This window comes from Erythrolamprus reginae, chromosome 6 (assembly GCF_031021105.1).
Source record: "Erythrolamprus reginae isolate rEryReg1 chromosome 6, rEryReg1.hap1, whole genome shotgun sequence".
Classification (NCBI taxonomy): domain Eukaryota; kingdom Metazoa; phylum Chordata; class Lepidosauria; order Squamata; family Dipsadidae; genus Erythrolamprus; species Erythrolamprus reginae.
Genome location: NC_091955.1, coordinates 72,226,508 through 72,246,939, shown reverse-complemented (window position 1 = coordinate 72,246,939; position 20,432 = coordinate 72,226,508). Strand labels below are relative to the sequence as shown.

The 20,432-nt window shown below is 37.6% G+C and overlaps 2 protein-coding genes across 2 annotated transcripts in view; one reads left to right on the top strand and one right to left on the bottom strand.

The window, feature by feature from the left end:
- Nucleotides 1-7,075, top strand: part of TIMP3 (TIMP metallopeptidase inhibitor 3) — a 44,416-nt gene extending 37,341 nt beyond the window's left edge. The window contains exons 3-5 of the mRNA XM_070756226.1: nucleotides 1,938-2,049; nucleotides 2,696-2,817; nucleotides 4,989-7,075. Of these exons, the coding sequence (XP_070612327.1) occupies nucleotides 1,938-2,049; nucleotides 2,696-2,817; nucleotides 4,989-5,186 (432 nt within the window). The 3' untranslated portion in view covers nucleotides 5,187-7,075. The remainder of the gene's footprint in view (nucleotides 1-1,937; nucleotides 2,050-2,695; nucleotides 2,818-4,988) is intronic.
- The window catches only part of SYN3 (synapsin III), a 213,934-nt gene that overhangs the window by 154,959 nt on the left and 38,543 nt on the right, over nucleotides 1-20,432 (bottom strand). Inside the window, exons 4-5 of the mRNA XM_070756238.1 lie at nucleotides 16,271-16,427; nucleotides 12,575-12,664 (exon numbers count right to left, since the gene is read on the bottom strand). Of these exons, the coding sequence (XP_070612339.1) occupies nucleotides 12,575-12,664; nucleotides 16,271-16,427 (247 nt within the window). The remainder of the gene's footprint in view (nucleotides 1-12,574; nucleotides 12,665-16,270; nucleotides 16,428-20,432) is intronic.

Here is a 20,432-nt window from a genome sequence, read left to right as displayed (position 1 = left end):
ATGGCTAAATGTACCCTGTAGTCATTGCAGAAATTATATTAAAAAGCGTTTTAGGTTTCCCACTAGGGGAGATAGGAAAACATAACTAATAAAATAAAAAATACTGATATATTCAACAGCTGGGTAAGTATTAATAGTGATATTAAGAGTAAATGGAAAAGGTTTGGTAGGTTGAGAAAATTTCATCAATTAGCTATAGGCACATCTGAAGGCAGGAAAGTTTTACACAGAAGACAATACAGTGATCCCTCGATTTGCGCGTTCTCGATTAGCGCGAAACGCTGCAACGCGGTTTTTCAAAAAATATTAATTAAAAAATAAGTCCGCGTTTTTTTTCCTACACCACGGTTTTTCCCGCCCGATGACGTCATACTGATTGCTGATTGGAAGGAAGGAGGGAGGGAGAGAAGGGAAGGAGGGAGGGTTGCCATTGCCATTGCCGCCAGCGCTGCCCCAAGAAAGCCGGTGAGAGGAAGGAAGGAGGGAAGGAGGGAGGGAGAGAAGGGAAGGAGGGAAGGAGGGAAGGAGGGAGGGTTGCCATTGCCATTGCCACCAGCGCTGCCCTGTGGGTAGCGGCGAGGAGCCTGGAAAAATCACCATTGCATTGCCAGCCTCCGAACTTGCGTCGCTCCACCTTCTGCGCATGTGCGGCCATGGAACAAAGGGCGCGCATGCGCAGATGGTGTTTTTACTTCCGCATCCAGTATAATGCGGAAATCGGTTAGCGCGGGAGGTCTTGGAACGTAACCCCCGCGCTAACCGAGGGATCACTGTATATATTAGCCAATACGATTCTTGGCGCTTGGTTGTTTTCTTGCAGACATTTCACTACTAGCATTGATGATGTTATCTAGTTGGGTAATGAAACATCTACAAGAAAACAACCAAGGTTAGAGAATACCAAGGACCTCTTAGTTCAAATCTGAACAACAAATATTCTTTTCTATTGATATTAGTTTAATGACTTTATGCATTTGATGCAACTAACCAACTCCTAGTGAAGCAGATATATATTTACTAAGGCAGAATAGGGACATTAAAATGATAGTTATTTCATGCACAGTGATCCTTCATGCAGCCTGCCTCCTACCATTAGCTCTTTTCTGTACTCCCAGCGTAATAAACAGACTTCACTTGAACCTGTTGCTCTGGACATTCTTTTGTTAACTGACCTCTTATGTAATGTTAAAAATCTGCTCTGGTTTATTTTTCTTGGCTGTTACATCTCAGTCATAAGACTAGTTTAATGTCTTTAGAAGAACGAGGATTTTTTTTAAAAAAAGACTTTGGCAGTGACTGTAGAAACCTGAAACATATTACACAAAGTAATTTAGTGATTGAGCAAAATAGCCACTTGCCTGCCCCTTAGTAACATTAATTCTGCTTATCATCTTTCCATCTTAGTATAAAGTATGTGAGCAAGCAGAGATGGTTTTGTAGGCAACCAGTGTTGACATTCCTTTTTACCCTCGAGTAGAATTTTACCCTGTAATGACAGATACTATGTGTAGCAATGCCACCTTAATTGCTGTAACAAAAATATGAACCTCTGAGAACCCCCTGTTTAAAACAGATCTGAGAATGGAACAGGTTCCACAAGATTCTGCTCAAGGCTAATTCAAGTTGTCTGCTATTCTATATCTTTTGAAGAATCAAGACTTTACAAAGTTTTCCAGAACAAGAGAAAGCTAGATGCGACAGGAAGTTTTTGAACGGAGTCAGGATATGTGTACTCTACAATTCCAAGCCATTTATCTTAGCTCTGCTTCTTGGGATATTGGAAACTGTAGGGCAGAATTCCAGACTCATCAGAGATATCCCATCTTGTTAATATAAAGGCAGATGAGACAGTAGCTAGATAATGGAAAACGTAAGGGGTTTGGGGATTTGTTTTGGTTGCACTGTATTTCATTCTTGTGTGTTTGCTCTTTTTGTAGATGTACAGAGGTTTTGACAAGATGCCACATGTTCAATACATCTATACTGAGGCCTCTGAAAGTCTTTGTGGAGTCAAGTTGGAGGTCAACAAGTATCAGTATATGATTACAGGTAAAAACATAACAAGATTTCTGCTATGGTAAGCCTGCAGGCTGTATCAGTTTCAGCTATTTTTAGAGACTGAAGTTCAGCATTAGTGGATGCAATTTACAAGTATTAATTTCAGTCATTATAGTGAAGTCTATTGTCATTTATACATTAGTTTGTTTTTTCACTAGTATGGCAGATTTTAAACTAGAAATCCTAAAAATAATTTATGCATATCATCAGGAAACTGTTTTAAAGGGTGTTTAAAAACCCAGTAAATATTAGGACTTTCAACTCAGCTGGGAGTGCATTCCAAATAAATGAGGCAGCATATTTTAAGTTCCCCTTAATTACAGGTTAAGATATCTTCTTTCCCTGGGCTTTTTTTAAAAAGTAGCATAAGTATTATTTCTCTCTGATGATGATTGGGTTTTTGTTTTCAATCAAATTTATCTGCTTAATTGGTTTTTATTAGAATTGTATCAGTAAAATACTCCCTATGACAAATTATTTAATGGCTTTCTAAACTTACTATAATTGGAAATGTTGGGAAATTTTGCATTAGAAAAGGTCAGTGTTAAAGTTGTTTTTCTTCCAATAAATTAAGATAATATTTTGAACTCTCAAATGAATGGCACGGGAACGGATAATTTGTGCCTATGTTTTGTAGGTCGAGTTTATGATGGAAAGGTTTATACTGGACTGTGTAATCTGAATGAAAAGTGGGATCGATTGACCTTGTCTCAGCGCAAAGGATTAAACCATCGTTACCATCTAGGCTGTGGCTGCAAGGTAAGAGATGTCAACCTGCCAGCCTGATACATTTGAAATGTTTATTTAATCAAGGTGTGCATAGTTAGATACTTGACACATAGTTAAGGCAACTCAGCTCAATAAAAAAGTGAAACAAATAGTAAATATAATTCCAAACAGAAACACATAAAATGCTGTGAAAAAAATCACCCTAAATTCATACCACTCCTGATAGTGGAGAGTATAAGGAAAATTAAGAATACAAGGGTTAGAGAAATGAGAAGGAAAATATTACATAAGTGCCAGGGACAGGAGCGGGCGAGCGAGAGAGCTGAAGATGGAAGCCGGCAAACTACAGAGAGAGAGAGAGAGAGAGAGAGAGAGAGAGAGAGAGAGAGAGAGGGACAGAAGCAGGCGAGCAAGAGAGCTGAAGCCGGAAGCCAGCAAGCTACAGAGAGAGAGAGAAAGAGAGACGGGGACAGAAGCAGGCAAACTAGAGGGAGAGACAACTGAGGAGGGGAATTTATCTTAAATTGTTTCGGTTCTCGACCAAATCGGTTCTCGACCACACTTCCAGAATGAATTGTGGTCGAGAACCGAGGTACCACTGTAACAGCCATATGATGAATGAAGGCTGCTAGACATCTGAGGCTGGAGGAACATTCAAAACAATGGAGAAGTGTTCATTCCGCAAAGCCAGAGCTGCAAATGCAAATGCTGTGATAGTGGTGCCCGCACATGTCTGCCCAACATGTGGCAGAACATTTTGTGCCTACATAGGCATTACCAACCACCTGCAGACACATCGAGTACAACCCACAACGCATTAGATGTCAAGATCCTCCTGAAACACGATGGATGAACGTCATCATCAAGTCCCATGATAATATTGCCGGATCCAAACTGGATTTGTCACTGGTGACTGACCCAGATTGGATCCTGTAAGAGCCATATCTTTGCTACTTACCAATATTGACTGGAAATGGCCCAGTGGTGAAATCCTACCAGTATGCCCGGTTCGGGTGGTAGCGGTGGCAACCTGGACACCGCCATTTTCTTGTTTTTAACTATGCATGCACAGAGGGTGAAAAAGCATGTGCGACAACAGCGTGTGTACGTGCAAAGTGCACACTTCTGAACCAGTAGGGAAGATTAGTAGATTTCACCATTGAACTGGCCCCAGATGAAGGATGAGAACAGTGCAACATCCTGTTTCTGCCTCCCAATCCTCTGAACCAGTGTTTCCCAACCTTGGCAACTTGAAGATATCTGGACTTCAACTCCCAGAATTCTGGGAATTGAAGTCCAGATATCTTCAAGTTGCCAAGGTTGGGAAACACTGCTCTAAACTAATGCAAAAAGATACGAGGATACTAAGATACTAGGATTAATATGGGATGGGTGGTTCAAAAAGACAACAAAAAGGAATTGTACTGCTTATCAAAATCTGGGGAAGAAAATGAGGCCTGCAAGCTCCAGGAATTTATTATAATGTTGCTTTCATACTAGGATTAGGATTTCCAGACTCAGCAAATCACCAGATATTTTAAAATATTGAAAATGAGATTAAAAATAAATTGAAATAATTCTTTACCTCATGGCTAATCTAGTGGTATATGCTACTTTTTGTATATAAAAATAGCAATAGTAGTTAGACTTATATACCACTTCACAGTGCTTTACATTCCCCTTTAAGTGGTTTACAGACAGAATCAGCATATTGTCCCCAACAATCTGGTTCCAACCTCAGACGGATGGAAGGCTGAGTCAACCTTGACCTGAGGAGAATCGAACTGCTGGCAGCCAGCAGAATTAGCCTGCAATACTGTACAGTAGTACCTCTAGATACGAGCTGCTCCACATGCGAGTATTCCAAGTTATGAGCCGAGATGCGAGCAAAATTTCTGTTCGACACCCGAGCTCAAATTCGGGATACGAGCCGAGCTTCCACTAGATGGCGCAAGAATTCCTTGCTTCCAGTTATCTCGGCGCGAAAAACAAAGTCTAAAGGCATTCGTTCGAGATGCGAGTTGATCGACATACGAGCTCGGGTCTGGAACGAATTAGACTCGTATGTCGAGGCACCACTGTATTCAAACCACTGCCCCACCCTGGCTGAGAAGATATATATGAGCACAAAAATGAATTATGCAGTTTTAAAGTGTCTGATTAATTTAACGCCTTTCATTTGTTTTGTTTTGTAACTACAGATTAAGCCATGCTACTACCTTCCTTGCTTTGTGACCTCCAAGAACGAATGCCTCTGGACAGACATGCTTTCCAGCTTTGGTCAACCAGGGTACCAGTCAAAGCATTATGCTTGCATCAAACACAAAGATGGCTACTGCAGCTGGTATAGAGGATGGGCACCTCCTGATAAAACCATCATCAATGCAACTGACCCCTGAAATTCCATTTGTCTTTCTTTCCTATTCTTTTCTTCCCATGTGGCTGAGCATTCTTTGGACACTAACGCATATTTGATCATGATGGCAACCATGATATAGTGCCTGTTTCTTGCAATTTTTAGCACTTCGAACTGTTGTGATTTTTAAATCTATGCTGTCTTAACTCTTTTTTAAAATTATCTTTTAAAAAAAATTGCTCTCATCCCATGTTGATCAAATATTTATCTGGTGTGTGAACAGAAGTTCCCAGATGATCAAGGGGGCTTTTGCTTAAAAGTTTTTTTATAGCACTATACATATAGCAATATATATTTTTGTAGGAAAACACAAATCTCAAAAACTTCCTGATTAAAATTCTATTCCCTCCTCTTCATTTCCTGTGCTGCTGTTTTATTCTCACATTCAGTTCTCAGAGCAGGTAGCTATGAACGCAGCCAGTTGGGATTAATCAACATTGTGAGCCACATAATGAAGGGATGCAAAGAAAGTCATCATGCTTATATAGAATGGAATATGGAGTATTTGGGGAAAATTCCTTTGCATGAATTTAAAAGAGTGCGTACTTCAAAATCCCTGTCCATTCCAATATAAATGCAGAAATTTCATGGCAGTTCTGGGTTTGCACAGAAAATGAATTTCTTTTTTTTAAAAAAATTCAAAATCGACTAAAATGAAGCTATTACATCTTCTAAATACAAATGTGAACAAACCTGTTGACAACGAAATCAACACCAGATATTTTTGTGGCTTTTATGTCAATGTAAAACCGGTTCTTCAATATTTGTTTTACACACAACTTTCCTAGAATGTTGTGGAGAGGGGACAGAGTTGGAGCACAGGAGGAAAGAAATAACCCTCCCTGGGACATATTGATATAAGAAACCAGCTGCCCAAACATTGCTTCTGCTGAACAAAAATGTATATAGATATGATGATATAAGCTATTTTTGACAGGGCATGATTCTGTTTCATGCTATAAGTAATACAAAGTTTCATGCTTTTGTTTCAAAAGAGCAACTATTCACATTCCAAGTCATTAGTTACTATTTTGTTTTTTTTAGTTCGAAAGCTACTGGAGTTCCAGTTTTTATTCCCTTCCCCGTATGCTTGTTTTTCCTCTTGCCATCAAAATAAGGGCCAATGCAAACAATTATTCTAAGACGGAAATATTTTCATGGTCCCCTATCCCCTTCCCTTAAAAATATACAATAGAATGGTGTTGTAAAAGTGCCTTACTATTGTATGAATACCGGTTCAGCCTGTACTATGAAAAACATATAATTTTTTTCATGTTGCTGTATTTTGTAAATTCTGTTGTGCAGGAATCTTTTCATAATACTTTATTGTCCTGTGAATATTGGCCAGGCAGTGAAAGATCGATTCTTCATAATATTTTTCTACTCATTAATAGTGTGTTTTATCAGTAGGCACAATGAAATTAGAGAATATGGGCAGGGAATATATTAAAACCTACTTCTCCAGAATTTAATGTAATTCTTAAAGAACTAGATCTATTAACTAAAATAATACTTTGGGGGAGATTATTATGTATCCCACCATTGGCTATCATTAAACAGCCCTATGGTTTGAGCGCACTATGCTTTCTAACAGTAAGGAACTGGCTATTCTGCTTTCACTACAGTCTTTATTATTATTATGAAAAGGTGTAATATAAAAATCTTTTAAAAGTAATTTAAGAGCGAAGTTTCTATTGGGGTTGGCAACTGCATAATTTACTGAGACTGTAGAATGGGGTGAAGATTACTACAAACACATGTACTGTCCTTTTGTGCTGTTATAATTTGTCTTAACATTACTTTCTATCTTCAATTCATTCCTCCTAAAAAAACAGAGCTGCCACAAATTCAAAATTGTTATATAATATAATCCAGTGTTTCCCAACCTTGGCTACTTGAAGATATCTGGACTTCAACTCCCAGAATTCCCCAGCCAGCAAATGCTGGCTGGGGAATTCTGGGAGTTGAAGTCCAGATATATTCAAGTGGCCAAGGTTGGGAAACACTGATATAATCAAAAAAGGCACCTAGTTTTCTCCTCGGTTGAACTGAATACGTTTTTTGTAACAGAAAGGGCTTAATATTATAGATAAAGCTTCCACAACGCAAAATAGATGGCTGAGTAGGAATGAGGTAATACAAATCTATCACAACCTCTCTGCAGATCCATATACCACATTGGTTCAAAAAAGTGTCTGCTATATTTTCCACAACAGTATTTTTATGTATATAAAGTACAATGTAAACGTTGCTAACAGTAGATTCAGAATTGTTTCCATATATTCCAATCAGCCAAAATCATAAAAGCCAGCAATATGAATTGCCCCATTTCTAGAGACAAGCTTGATTTAAGCTCAGATCTTAAAGGCAAGAAGAAAGCAGCTGTATCGGATTTTGACCTCTCCTTTCACTGAATGGCAACTCTACATTGTTATTTTCACTTATTAAGGTCATATCTGAATTGCCATAATACTGCAGTCAAAAAATGGTAAAAATCTCTCTTGGGCTAAAAAAAAACATGTTCTTATTCAAGTTGTAATGTATCTTGATATTTGTAAGAAGTAAAATAGCATACCCAACCAATAAAATATATTTCTCTATGTAGGTGTTCTATTGTACACCACAAAAGATAGAGTTATTTGAGGAAGAATGATAAACAATCCTCTCCTATAGGGTGGCTTGGTTCTTGGTTTTGTTTTAATAAGGAGGCAAAAAGAGAGGAGAGCAAAAATACATTTCTTTTGGGGCACCTGCAAAATTTTCAGTGCTGAAATTTACTTTACAGTATTTTTTTTAAAAAAAGAGAAAAGTGAGCCATCCAAAGTTTGGTACAAGATGGGTGGCTATATACATGTTTTAAGCAAACAAATAAAATAGGGGCCTTTGTAATCATTCCCATTGTACAGACTGTATTTGAAATAGTAGTCTGACTCATGTGTTTATCCAGTACACTTATCAGCAAGATGCCCTGAATGCTTAGTTTTGTATTTGATGTATGGGCCCGAGCCATTCTTGTTAAAGCCAACTGGTGTCTTTCCACAGATTCCAGAAATTATAATGTCCAATTGGATATGTCCAATTATGAACACATCTGCAAGGTATTCAATTTAGCACACCTTTTTTTCTTCAGAAGGGAGGTGCACTAAATTTGATGGAGCTTATTCTCAGGAAAAGCAGGCATATGACCGCAGAATTAGGATTTAATTCTATTTACACCTTAATAATAAACCCTACTGATTCCAACTCTCTCTTTTTTGGTTGATACAGGCCTAGGCCAAGATGTAAAGAATTGTTTTATTTTTTGCATTACCATTGTTAGCAATTATGAACATTAGAGTGGAAATAAATGCAATCTAGGAGAAAGTTCCTCCCCAAAAGGAATGTACTTTTTGCTTAATTTAGTAGCACTGTTTACAGTTTTCCTCCTTTTGTTTTGTTATTTATAAATTTTATATTCATTGAATGTATATTGTCTTTTAAGGTAATAATGTTCACTTTTTATAGTGTACTTTTATTCTAAACAATAAAGTGTTTTATTTCTTACCACAGATATTGTATCACCTCTATTGTAACTCATTTTGCTCTATAAAAAAGTATCTAACTGAATATTGTTGCCAACAAGTACACTGCTGATACGCATCTTTTTTACAGGCAAATTTTGTCTTATGTTTGTCATTTTAAGTTGAATGCATGTACACAAATAACCAAATCCCAATAAATCACCAACTCATCACCTCGAGGTTCGACTACTGTAATGCTCTCTACATGGGGCTACCTTTGAAAAGTGTTCGGAAACTTCAGATCGTGCAGAATGCAGCTGCAAGAGCAGTCATGGACTTACCTAGGTATGCCCATGTTTCACCATCACTCCGCAGTCTGCATTGGCTGCCGATCAGTTTCTGGTCACAATTCAAAGTGTTGGTTATGACCTTTAAAGCCCTTCATGGCATTGGACCAGAATATCTCCGAGACCGCCTCCTGCCGCACGAATCCCAGTGACCGATTAGGTCCCACAGAGTGGGCCTTCTCCGGGTCCCGTCAACTAAACAATGTCGGTTGGCGGGCCCCAGGGGAAGAGCCTTCTCTGTGGCGGCACTGGCCCTCTGGAACCAACTCCCCCCGGAGATTAGAACTGCCCCTACTCTTCCTGCCTTCCGTAAACTCCTTAAAACCCACCTTTGCCGTCAGGCATGGGGGAACTGAAACATCTTCCCCTGGGCATGTTTAATTTATATATGGTATGCTTGTGTCTATGTCTGTTAGTATATGGGGTCTTTTTAAATCTTTAAAATTTAAAATTTAGATTATTTATGATTTGTTTCCACGTGTTGTGAGCCGCCCCGAGTCTTCGGAGAGGGGCGGCATACAAATCTAAGAAATAAATAAATAAGTAAATAAGTAAATAAGTAAATAAATAAATAAATACATTGTTCCCAGCTTTCACATCATTAGCACTATTTCTGTGACATAGAATAGTATATGCACAATTCATATTATCTACCTACAAAATGAAATACTGTAGACAACTTTAAAAAACATTAGTAATATCTGATAGGTATACTGTTGCAAGCAGTATACAGATATGTCTTTTATTTGACAATATAGATAAATATAACTATCCTCGCCACACTGTTTCTTATCAACCTAACTATTAGTAGCAAGGTTGTGGTTCATATCTGTTGCTCAGTAGGCTGAGGTAGGCCGGATAAAGCAGCCTAACCATTGTGTTCAGAACATTTAAACCGATGTCACTTAAAACCAGGTATTTAGTTCTGATCACAAAAAACCCCCCATAGAATAGGCATTTATTCAGCTCAAAGTATTCAGAACCATGTTTTAAGGAAGCAGCATTTCAGACTGAAATTTTTTGCTTATTTCTGGCCAAAATGATATATCATTGAACAATCTTGAAATTTTATTTTTTATTTATTTTATTTTAATAAATTTTATTTATCACTCTTGTAAATGCTAGTATAAAGTTTCTATATAGGACAAAAAGTAGCTCAGGTAATATATGGCCCCCACAGTACCTCAAATCATTAGCCATGATGTGAGTTCACCTACATTTAAATACTAAAGATTTGCTACCTCCTAATTAAATGATAGATTTTTTCTTTTTACCATTAGCTCACTAGTCCATGTATGTAGTACTATGCCTACTATATGACAGATGAGCCTTTTCTAGTTTAAAAAGTTAAAACTTCCTACCTAGGAAAAGAAATTAGAATGTTTTCTAGTAAATTATACTGCTATGGTATTGGCCTTATTCAGAGTTATTGAAAAATTATAGCTATTTAAAACAAGTTCTTGAAAGTTAGTCACAATAATTACAAAGATGCATAGATCCTAAATTAAACAATTTCCCTAATGTAGCACTGATGGAATCAGAGGGTCATTTTTCTGGATTTGTATTCCTGGAATTTACAAGGGCAAATTATAAATGGACTCAAGCAATAAAGTAAGGAAGTCCTGGAACAATGTAAAATGCACAAATAATCCCAAGGAAGGAACATTTTTATACAATGTATTTTTGTTTCATTGCTTGTTATTTTCCTTATTGAGATGTAAATATTTTGTTTCTTGAATAAGGTTATACATTTCATAAGAGTATACATTTTGTTACTACCAGGTTCACTGCATGTCTGCATACACTGGATTCGCGCACACCTGGTTTTTGTGCATGGTCCCAGCCCCAAAAACATGCCTACATAGGATGACATAGAGCTGGGGTGAGGTGGGGGTGGGGGTGTGTGTCACAATTTCTGTTACTACTTTGGGTGAACTGTTCAGACCGGCTGAATACCAACTCTGCATTTCATTGCCCAGAGATGCCCCACTCCAAAATATTCATATTTTATATGAATTCGCCTAAATATATGTAGGTGGATTTTGCAACCTTTTGGTCTTTTTAAAAGTTTGAATTTATATTTTTTAAGTATAACCAATAGATTTTTCTCGAAGATTTAAACTAAAAAGTTAAATAAGTTTAAAAAGTTTAATATTTTTGACATACTGTTTTAATCTTAAATATATTGAGGTTAAAACATACTGTTTCATATCTAGGGAACATGACAGTCAATTTAAGAGAATTTGGAGATAGTTGGAAGTAATTGGTCAAGGTTTCCACAGGGAATTCAAAATCAAACTCCCCTTGTATATTCATCATGACACTTCATCCATGCATAAAAGGGGAAGAGCCTGTTCTGTTCAATTAACAATTCTTTTGTTATTTTAATGAATTTGGATTCTCTTAGAGCCTTTGGCGAGGGTAAGAAAAATTACATAAGTCTGAATATTTCCAATACTCCTTCCATTCTTGCCCTGTGTAATATTACTAATATTATCTACCTATGGTTATTACTTTGAGGAACATGGTAATACAAACTGATAATAATAGCTATCAGTCAACACAAGATGAGATAAAATGATGCTTCTCATAATGTTAATGATTATTATGCCTAACTGTATAGAATGAGTCAAAATAACTTTACAGAGATTTTGATACATTCTCAATAGCTTTTTAATAACATACTAGACAATAACCTGTTAGGTCATTGTTTCAATTTTTTTTTTTACCTACACAAAAGTCTCAAATTTGATTTCATTGAGAGCCACATCAGGATTGTATTGGACCTTGGGGGCCCAGGGTGGGCGTGACAAGCTCAATGTCATTCGTGTTGGGGGCACTTGGGGTGGCCTGTGCATTTTTCCAGCAAAAACGGGTTCCCGAGCTCCATTTTGCTGGCAAACGCACAGTGTACCGGTCCTTTGCGATTTCCAGGGCAGGCCTGTGAGCCAGACCTAAGCACCCCGTTGGCCAGATCCAGCACCCAGGCCTTCTGTTTGACACCCCTGACCTCTACTGACTGTCCAACATGTCAGATTGAATGTTGAATTTGTTCAGATAAAAGCTCTATAGTCCAACACAGCAACAAACACCTGTATTTCATGTGTTCCACATAGCATGCAGATATCATTCAGGAGATATGACAATACATTGGATCTCCATAAGTTCAACATTATAGTCAAGCTTCTGGGAAACATAATAATCTTCTATCTTTGCATTATACTTGCATTCTTCTTTGTGGCCAGCAATAATATTTCCTTAAAATACTGAAACATGTTGTTTTATATTATAATAAGTCATTGATCAAGAGTGTGTATTGGCAACTATAATGAAACTAATTATTGTGAATGATGAGAGCTACCATAGCCTAGGCCTGAAAGTATAAATGTTACTGATGAGAAGGAAGTGGAATGAACATTTCCACGAAGGGGCAGGACTCTGCTTCTATAGGATACTGATTTATGCCATCTCAGTTCCTTTTGCTAAACATTGTACCATTGAAACGAAGAAACCAAGTTACTTACCATCTGCTTATGGCTTGGGAAGAATGTTTGTTCTACAAGAGGGAACTTCTCAGGACCCAATGAGCTGACGATCTTAATTAGCTGAGAGAACTAGGGAGGAAGGAAGGAAGGAAGGAAGGAAGGAAAAGAAAAAAGAAAAGAAAAAATGGAATCACTTGGGGGCAATATTGCAAAGTGGACAAACATCAAATACAAATACCCGTGAAGAGTTATGTCTCTGATGTCTCATGTTTCATCCAAAATACAGTATTTGTTAATGTATGATTGTTGTCAACCATACCTTCTGTAATTACACATTAATAATAATGCATGCTGAAAATCCTTTTGGTTACATGCGTGTACATACATAACACAATCTTAAAATTATGTCAGGTTTTGAATGTAAAAAAGAAAGATCTAACATCCCTCTTCTGTTTATGCAAATGATATGATTGCTATTTCTACAATCCCATTCTGAAATCTCTACTGACTGTTTACCACGATAGCTGCCTTTGAGTGCTGATGGTACTGGCAAGTGTATAGTCGCCTCTGGTTGCAAGGACATAATTTATTTATTATTATTTATTTATTATTTGGATTTGTATGCCGCCCCTCTCCGAAAACTCGGGGCGGCTCACAACAAGTGAAAAGACAATCCAATACATAATCCAATTTAATTAAAATATTATAAATTTAAGAAAAACCCCTATACTAACATACACACACACAAGCATACCATATATAAATTCAAAGTGCCCAGGGGAAGATGTTTAGTTTCCCCATGCCTGACGGCAAAGGTGGGTTTTGAGGAGTTTACGGAAGGCAGGAAGAGTAGGGGCAGTTCTGATCTCCGGGGGGAGTTGGTTCCAGAGAGTCGGTGCCGCCACAGAGAAGGCTCTCCCCCTGGGGCCCGCCAACCGACATTGTTTAGTTGACGGGACCCGGAGGAGACCCACTCTGTGGGACCTAATCGGTCGCTGGGATTCGTGCGACAGAAGGCGGTCTCGGAGATATTCTGGTCCAGTGCCATGAAGGGCTTTAAAGGTCATAACCAACACTTTGAATTGTGACCGGAAATGAGAAGAAGTTAATTATATATTGGAATTTATTTTGCATAGAGTTTATCTTTCTTGGAAAACTGAAGAGCTCATCCTCTATGTACCTAAAGAGATACAGAAATGAAACAGCAAGATCTCTTAAAGTTATATAGTGATCTTTTAGAGAAGTTTTATTTCTGGGTATGTGCCTTCAAATCAGTGTTTACTTCTGGAGACTGCAAGAACATGTCACTGCAGTTTTCTTGGCAATGTTTCCAAAGTGGTTTGCCACTGCTTCCTGAGGTCAGTGACTAGTCCTTCTCAAATCTAACTCAAATATCTGATTACAAAACAAAATTAAAAATCCTGTTTTATCTATTTTAATGAAACAGCATATACATCAAAGCAAGCCCGCCCCCAACTAAAGTCCATTTTTACCCAGATTTAGCAAATATGTAGCTTATTTTTGCTCCATAAAAGGGAAATAAGTACTTAAAATAGTTTAGAAACTCTTTTTTCTCAATAGCCCATATATATGACACAGAGCATGCTATGGTCACAGAATTGCCACTTGTGTGCTTTGTAATTGACTTGCAACAAGCAGAGTTAATAGAGAATGCAGAAGTAAAATCATACATCTTGGTCATTTGATGTTTTCCTTAACAACCACAGTGATTTGTTTAACAACCAAAGGGGGAATGAAGTTGTCTGCACATCTAAGTCGGGTAATGTTCAACTCAGTGATTGTGGTGTTTAGGCTCTCTTGGATGACTTAGATCAGTGTTTCCCAACCTTGGCCACTTGAAGGTATTTGGACTTCAACTCCCAGAATTCCCCAGCCAGCGAATGCTGGCTGGGGAATTCTGGGAATTGAAGTACAGATATCTTCAAGTGGCCAAGGTTGGGAAACACTGACTTAGATAACTTAAAGCAGGGGTGTCAAACACACAGTCCATGGTTGGATGCGTCATATGCTGGCCCTGCCCCCACCCAGTTTAGCAAAGTGGGGAAAAGTCCACTGTGATGATGTGGGTTTGACACTCCTGACTTAGACAGACCCTTCAAAACAGAGTGAAAAGCAGGAGGAACAAATAGAAACATAAAAACATAGAAGATTGATGGCAGAAAAAGACCTCATGGTCCATCTACTCTGCCCTTATACTATTTCCTGTATTTTATCTTAGGATGGATATATGTTTATCCCAGGCATGTTTAAATTCATTTACTGTGGATTTACCAACCATCTACTACTCTTTCAGTAAAATAATATTTTCTCACGTTGCTTCTGATCTTTCCCCAAACTAACCTCAGATTGTGCCCCCTTGTTCTTGCATTTACTTTCCTATTAAAAATACTTCCCTCCCTATTTAACATATTTAATAAATGTTTTGATCATGTCCCCCTTTTCCCTTCTGTCCTCCAGACTATACAGATTGAGTTCACTAAGTCTTTCCTGATAGGTTTTATGCTTAAGATCTTCCACCGTTTTTGTAGCCCGTCTTTGGACCCGTTCAATTTTATTGATATATTTTTGTATGCAAGGTCTCCAGAACTGAACACAGTATTCCAAATGTGGTCTCACCAAATACCGATATATGTCCTAATCCTACCATTTAAAAAAATATACTCTTTACACAAACAAAGACCCTTTCTGTGAAAATGTGAATTATTTTTTAATGAGAATGGCTATAATAGTAGAATCTTGAAAGTGTGACTGTGTTGTACTTTCTCCATCTTCTTATACTCCTGTGAATTAGGGAAACATCTGCCTGGGCCTCTTCTGCATATTTTCTGTCCTTGTAGATTTACAATATGTTTTACCCTTTGTTGCTTTAGTAACAGAGCTTGCATATCTTCCTCAAGGCCATCTTCCTCCCTCTCCACGGGCTTTATGTAATGACATTCTATAAATTTATATTTTTTACTTTAGCCACTGTCCTTTCTTTGACAAGGTATTTAAACACTATATATTTCCAATAAAATGAATTTGTGCAGAAATAGTTTAACAATTGTGAATTTTCTATAATTTGCAAACTATTATGATTTAAAGAAAGCAACATGAGTCAGGGTAGTGGTCTAAATGACATTTAGAATTTCCCAAAATTTAAAAAAAAGGAACCTTAGAACAGAGCTTTCCAAAGAAGCAAAACAAAACATATACCTTAAAATATATATTTTGTCTTAATTCCCAGCTATACATTCTTCCCTTTCAGGATAGACAATGTTATTAAAGATATAGAAAAGGATTGTCTAGACCTGATGAAAGGGATTTTCTAGACCTGATGAAATGAGATGTTTTTTGTGCTGAGATGGACTAAACAGCTGAGAAATTGTTTTGTTGGGGAAGTAAAATAGTTGTATTATTTACTGAAATCTTCAGTAGTGGTAAAGATAAAGAATTTAAGTTTTCAAAAAGATATTTTGCACTAAAAGTTGCACTTTCAAATTTTTTTGTATACATACAGAGAGGGGTGGGCTACTGCCAGGACAGGGGGAGGGAACACGAAAAGAGAGCTCTACCCTAGAGCACCCAATTTGCACTGAAAGATGTTGAAAGAAAATGCAGGGCATAAGCCATGCCCTCAGTGTGGTAGTAAAAATTTTGGTAGTCCTTCACTGCATACACACCTAAAGAACTCCCTTTTTATTGCATGTGAGGATATTTAAAAATATCACCTACCACCCAGGGTTTGCTGCAGAAATTGTAGATAGAGAAAAGTGAATTGACACTGTGGACCCCACCATATTGGAGGCCAATGATAAGGCTGCGAAAGTCTTCTCCTAAGGCCATGCTGTAAGCGTGCTGACGGATGAGAACAAAATCAGGCTTGAAAGATCTAGGAGAGAAAAATATCCAAATAATACGTTTATGGTAATAGTCAACTGAATCCTTCAATTCCAACCTGTTGTTTTTTTCTTTTCTGATTTTCCTCCTCTTAAACAAGGTGACAATTTTTCAAATTTAAAATACTCATTACAGCTTTATATTAAAGACGACATCTAAACTTTCATTGCCTAGAGCAACAGAGTTTTAAAACTTTGAATACATTTCTTATATATAATCCTCTAGCACTCATGCCACACTAGAATGTTCTGTGATAAGATCTAAATATATTATTTTAGTATAACAAAGTCAACCAGAAATTGTTCTCTAAGAATTTTGGATAGACTCCAAAAGATTTTTTTTTCAATGTTCTGTACAGATGAAAAAATTCAGTTTCTGAATCTTTGGATTCAGAAGAAATTATTAACATATATAAAATTAAAGCCCATTTTCTAAATGCAGCATACATGGTTATTTTAGAAGGTTTTTCCTGAAGAATATAGCATTAAATGATCACATAAATAATGCTATACTCTCAGGAGCAATAAAAAAAATAGACTTTTGAATCTATCACTTTTATATTCATCTCTAGAATGTCTCATTCAACTGATTTTTTTCATTTTTAAATTTTCTTTCCTTTAATTTTTTCATGGCAAGAAACCTATGGAATCATAGACAGTGACATTGTCTGCTTTTTAGTCAACTTATGTAACAGAGAAAAAAATGTAACTGTAGCCTATTTTAACACTGTACTCCATGAAAGTATCTAAAATTAGTGCCACTTCATGTGCCACTTTGATATTCTAGAGGAAAGGAAGCAGTTAACTTAACAGGTAACCAAGTACCCTGTTTCCCCCAAAATAAGACATTCCTTAATAGGCCCAATTGGGCTTTGAGTGCACAGTAATAAGGCCAAGCACTTATTTCAGAGTTCAAAAAAAATATAAGACAGGGTATTATTTTCAGGGAAACACGGTAACTAACAAGCCATTATTAACCTTGGTAATTTTATAAAAGCAAGACTTTCCACATATCCTATCTGGCCTATGTGGTGTTTTTACAAGTCTGGTCCATCTCCCCTGTCTAGACAGAGCTCAGAAATAACATACAGGAATTTAATTTGGCTTATTGCTCATTGGAAATTGGCCCAAATTTGCCAAATTCTCCATAATAAGGAAGTAAAATGAGAATAAAATAAATAAAGAAGGAAGACAATTTTACACATACAAAACAGATTTCTGCTCTCAAGGGATCCGCATTTGTCTATTATAGTTAAAGACTGGTTTGTCTTGGTTGAGATTTTTGAGTGACAAGAAGTGCTACGTTGGAATTAGATTATTTTCTTAAATAGTGATTATTGCACTATTTCCCAAAGAAGAATAAACTATTAGGTACAAAATTGCAACAATGCATATAAATTGCTGTGGTATTCTTGGACTTTCCAAACAAACTTGAGAGGGGGAAAACAGTGACCACAGCTACCTGAGGAGATTGTACAGCTTTTCTGTTTCTCTTCACAACATGAGATTTATAATGATGTCTGAGGAAAGGCTTAAAATTTATGTGAAGAAATGAAAACACACAAAAAATCCTTTTAAGCAGGATATATAATGATAATGATAGTGATAGTGATCGTGAGCATGATCGTGATATTATTATTATTATTATTATTATTATTATTATTATTATTATTATTATTTAAATTTGTATGCCGCCCCTCTCTGGAGTCTCGGAGCAGCTATAGTAATAATAATAGTAGTAGTAGTAATAATAATAATAATAATAATAATAATAATAATAATAATAATTACAGCAACAACAACAATAATAATAACAACAACAATAATAATAACACAGAGTTGGAAGGGACCTTGGAGGTCTTCTAGTCCAACCCCCTGCTTAGGCAGGAGGTTAACCCTACAACCACTTCAGACAAATGGTTATTATTATTATTATTATTATTATTATTATTATTTGGATTTGTATGCCGCCCCTCTCCGCAGACTCAAATATCTTCTTAAAAATTTCCAGTGTTGGAGCATTCACAACTTCTGGAGGCAAGCTGTTCCACTGATTTATTGTTCTCTCAGGAAATTTCTTCTTAGTTCTAAGTTACTTTTCTCCTTGTTCAGTTTCCACCCATTGCTTCTTGTTCTACCCTCAGGTGCTTTGGAATAGCCTGGCTCCCTCTTCTTTGTGGCAACCCCTGAGATATTGGTCCTTCTTTTCATTAAACTAGACATACCCAGTTCTTCCAACCATTCTTCATATGTTTTAGCCTCCAGTCCCCTAATCATTTCTGTTGCTCTTCTCTGAACTTTTTCTAGAGTCTCAACATCCTTTTTGCATTGGGGCAACCAAAACTGAATCCTGTACTTCAAGTGTGGCCTTACTAAGGCCTTATAAAGTGGTATTAACACTTTGTGTGATCTTGATTCTATCCCTCTGTTAATGCAATTAGAACTGTGTTGGCTTTTTTTGGCAGCTGCTGCACACTACTGGCTCATATTTAAATGGTTGTCCACTAGGACTCCAAGACCAGTTACTACTGTTGAGCAATGTACCACATATACTGTACCCATGTGTTTTGGGATTTTTGCCTAAATGTAGAACCTTACTTTTTTCACCATTGAATTTCTTTTTGTTTGATAGCGCCCAATGTCCAAGTCTGTCAAGATCCTTCTATATCTTGAGCCTATCTTCTTGAGAGTTGGCTAATCCTGCCAGTTTGGTGTCATCTGCAAATTCGATGAACTCCCCATCTATGTATGAGTTCCCCATCTATTTCCCAAGATAAAGCAACAGACTGATTTAAAAACTTGGGGTTTATTTAGAATTAAGAATCCTTTCCCCTGACTGGATTCCCTAAATATGTAAAGTATAACTCCTAAATATCGCTTGTCTTCTACCCTTGTCTTAGCCAATATACTTTTTAATTTATTTCCAGGGTCAATTCAAGAGATTGTTTGTTGTCTTTAGATTTACAACATTTAGGGTAGGAAAAATAAAACAATATCCCTGTCTTAAGCCTCACTATATAACTAGCCACCCAAGGGCTTGAAGACACATATTTTAAGTAGCAGAATAACTGGAAGAGATCTGGGAGGTCTTCTAATCCAACCCCATGCTATACCCTTTCAGACAAATGGTTGTTTAATTTCTTCCTAAAAATCTCCAGTGTTGGAGTATCCACAAATTATGGAGTTCCATTGGTTAATTGTTCTCACTGTCAAGAAATTTCTCCTTAGTTCTGTTGTGATTCAGCCTGAGGCTCCTCAGGGACCGGCTGGAGCTCTGCCGGATTCATGCCCAGAGGAGGAGGACAGTGACCAGGAGGGGGAGGACCAGGCAGATGGGGGAGAGGAATGTCAGGAAGAGGAGGAGGGAGAGCAGCCTGAGACCCCCGGGGGGGGGGGGGGGGCTCTCCCCAGCTAGTAGCCTGGATTCATTGGATGAAGATGCACAGGCTATAATAGACATGAGGCAGAGACGTGCAGCTCAAAGACGGGGCCAATTAGAAAGATATTTCCATCCCTGAATTGGCAACAGCTGGGTTTGGGTGTGGTTCTCCTCAGCAGGGTTGAAAAGGCAGGCCCGCCATTACAGTCTTGTGGAGAGTTATCAACTGGGAATCCTGTGACCTTGCTTCGATTCTGGGTGTTTCTGATCTTGGCTTGTAGGTTTAGGTTTAGGTTTATTGGATTTATATGCCACCCCTCTCCGCAAACTCGGGGCGGCTCACAACAATAGAAGTCTGGAAGACTTGGGGGAGGCGTGGGTTTTATTATCTCCAGCGTTGTTTTTGCCAGCAAGAATCCTGTTTTATTGCCTGGCCTTCGTGAAACCTCTGTGAAGCTTCATAGTGTTCCTGTCTGTAAGAACAGTTTTTGTTACCTGTGTTTGCTTTGAATTATATAAACTGCCTTTGCTTTTTACCAGTGTGTCTGGATACTCTTTTTGGTGGGTGTTGGCGTCTGGGGGGACCCAGACAGAACACTATATAACCAGCCACCCAAGG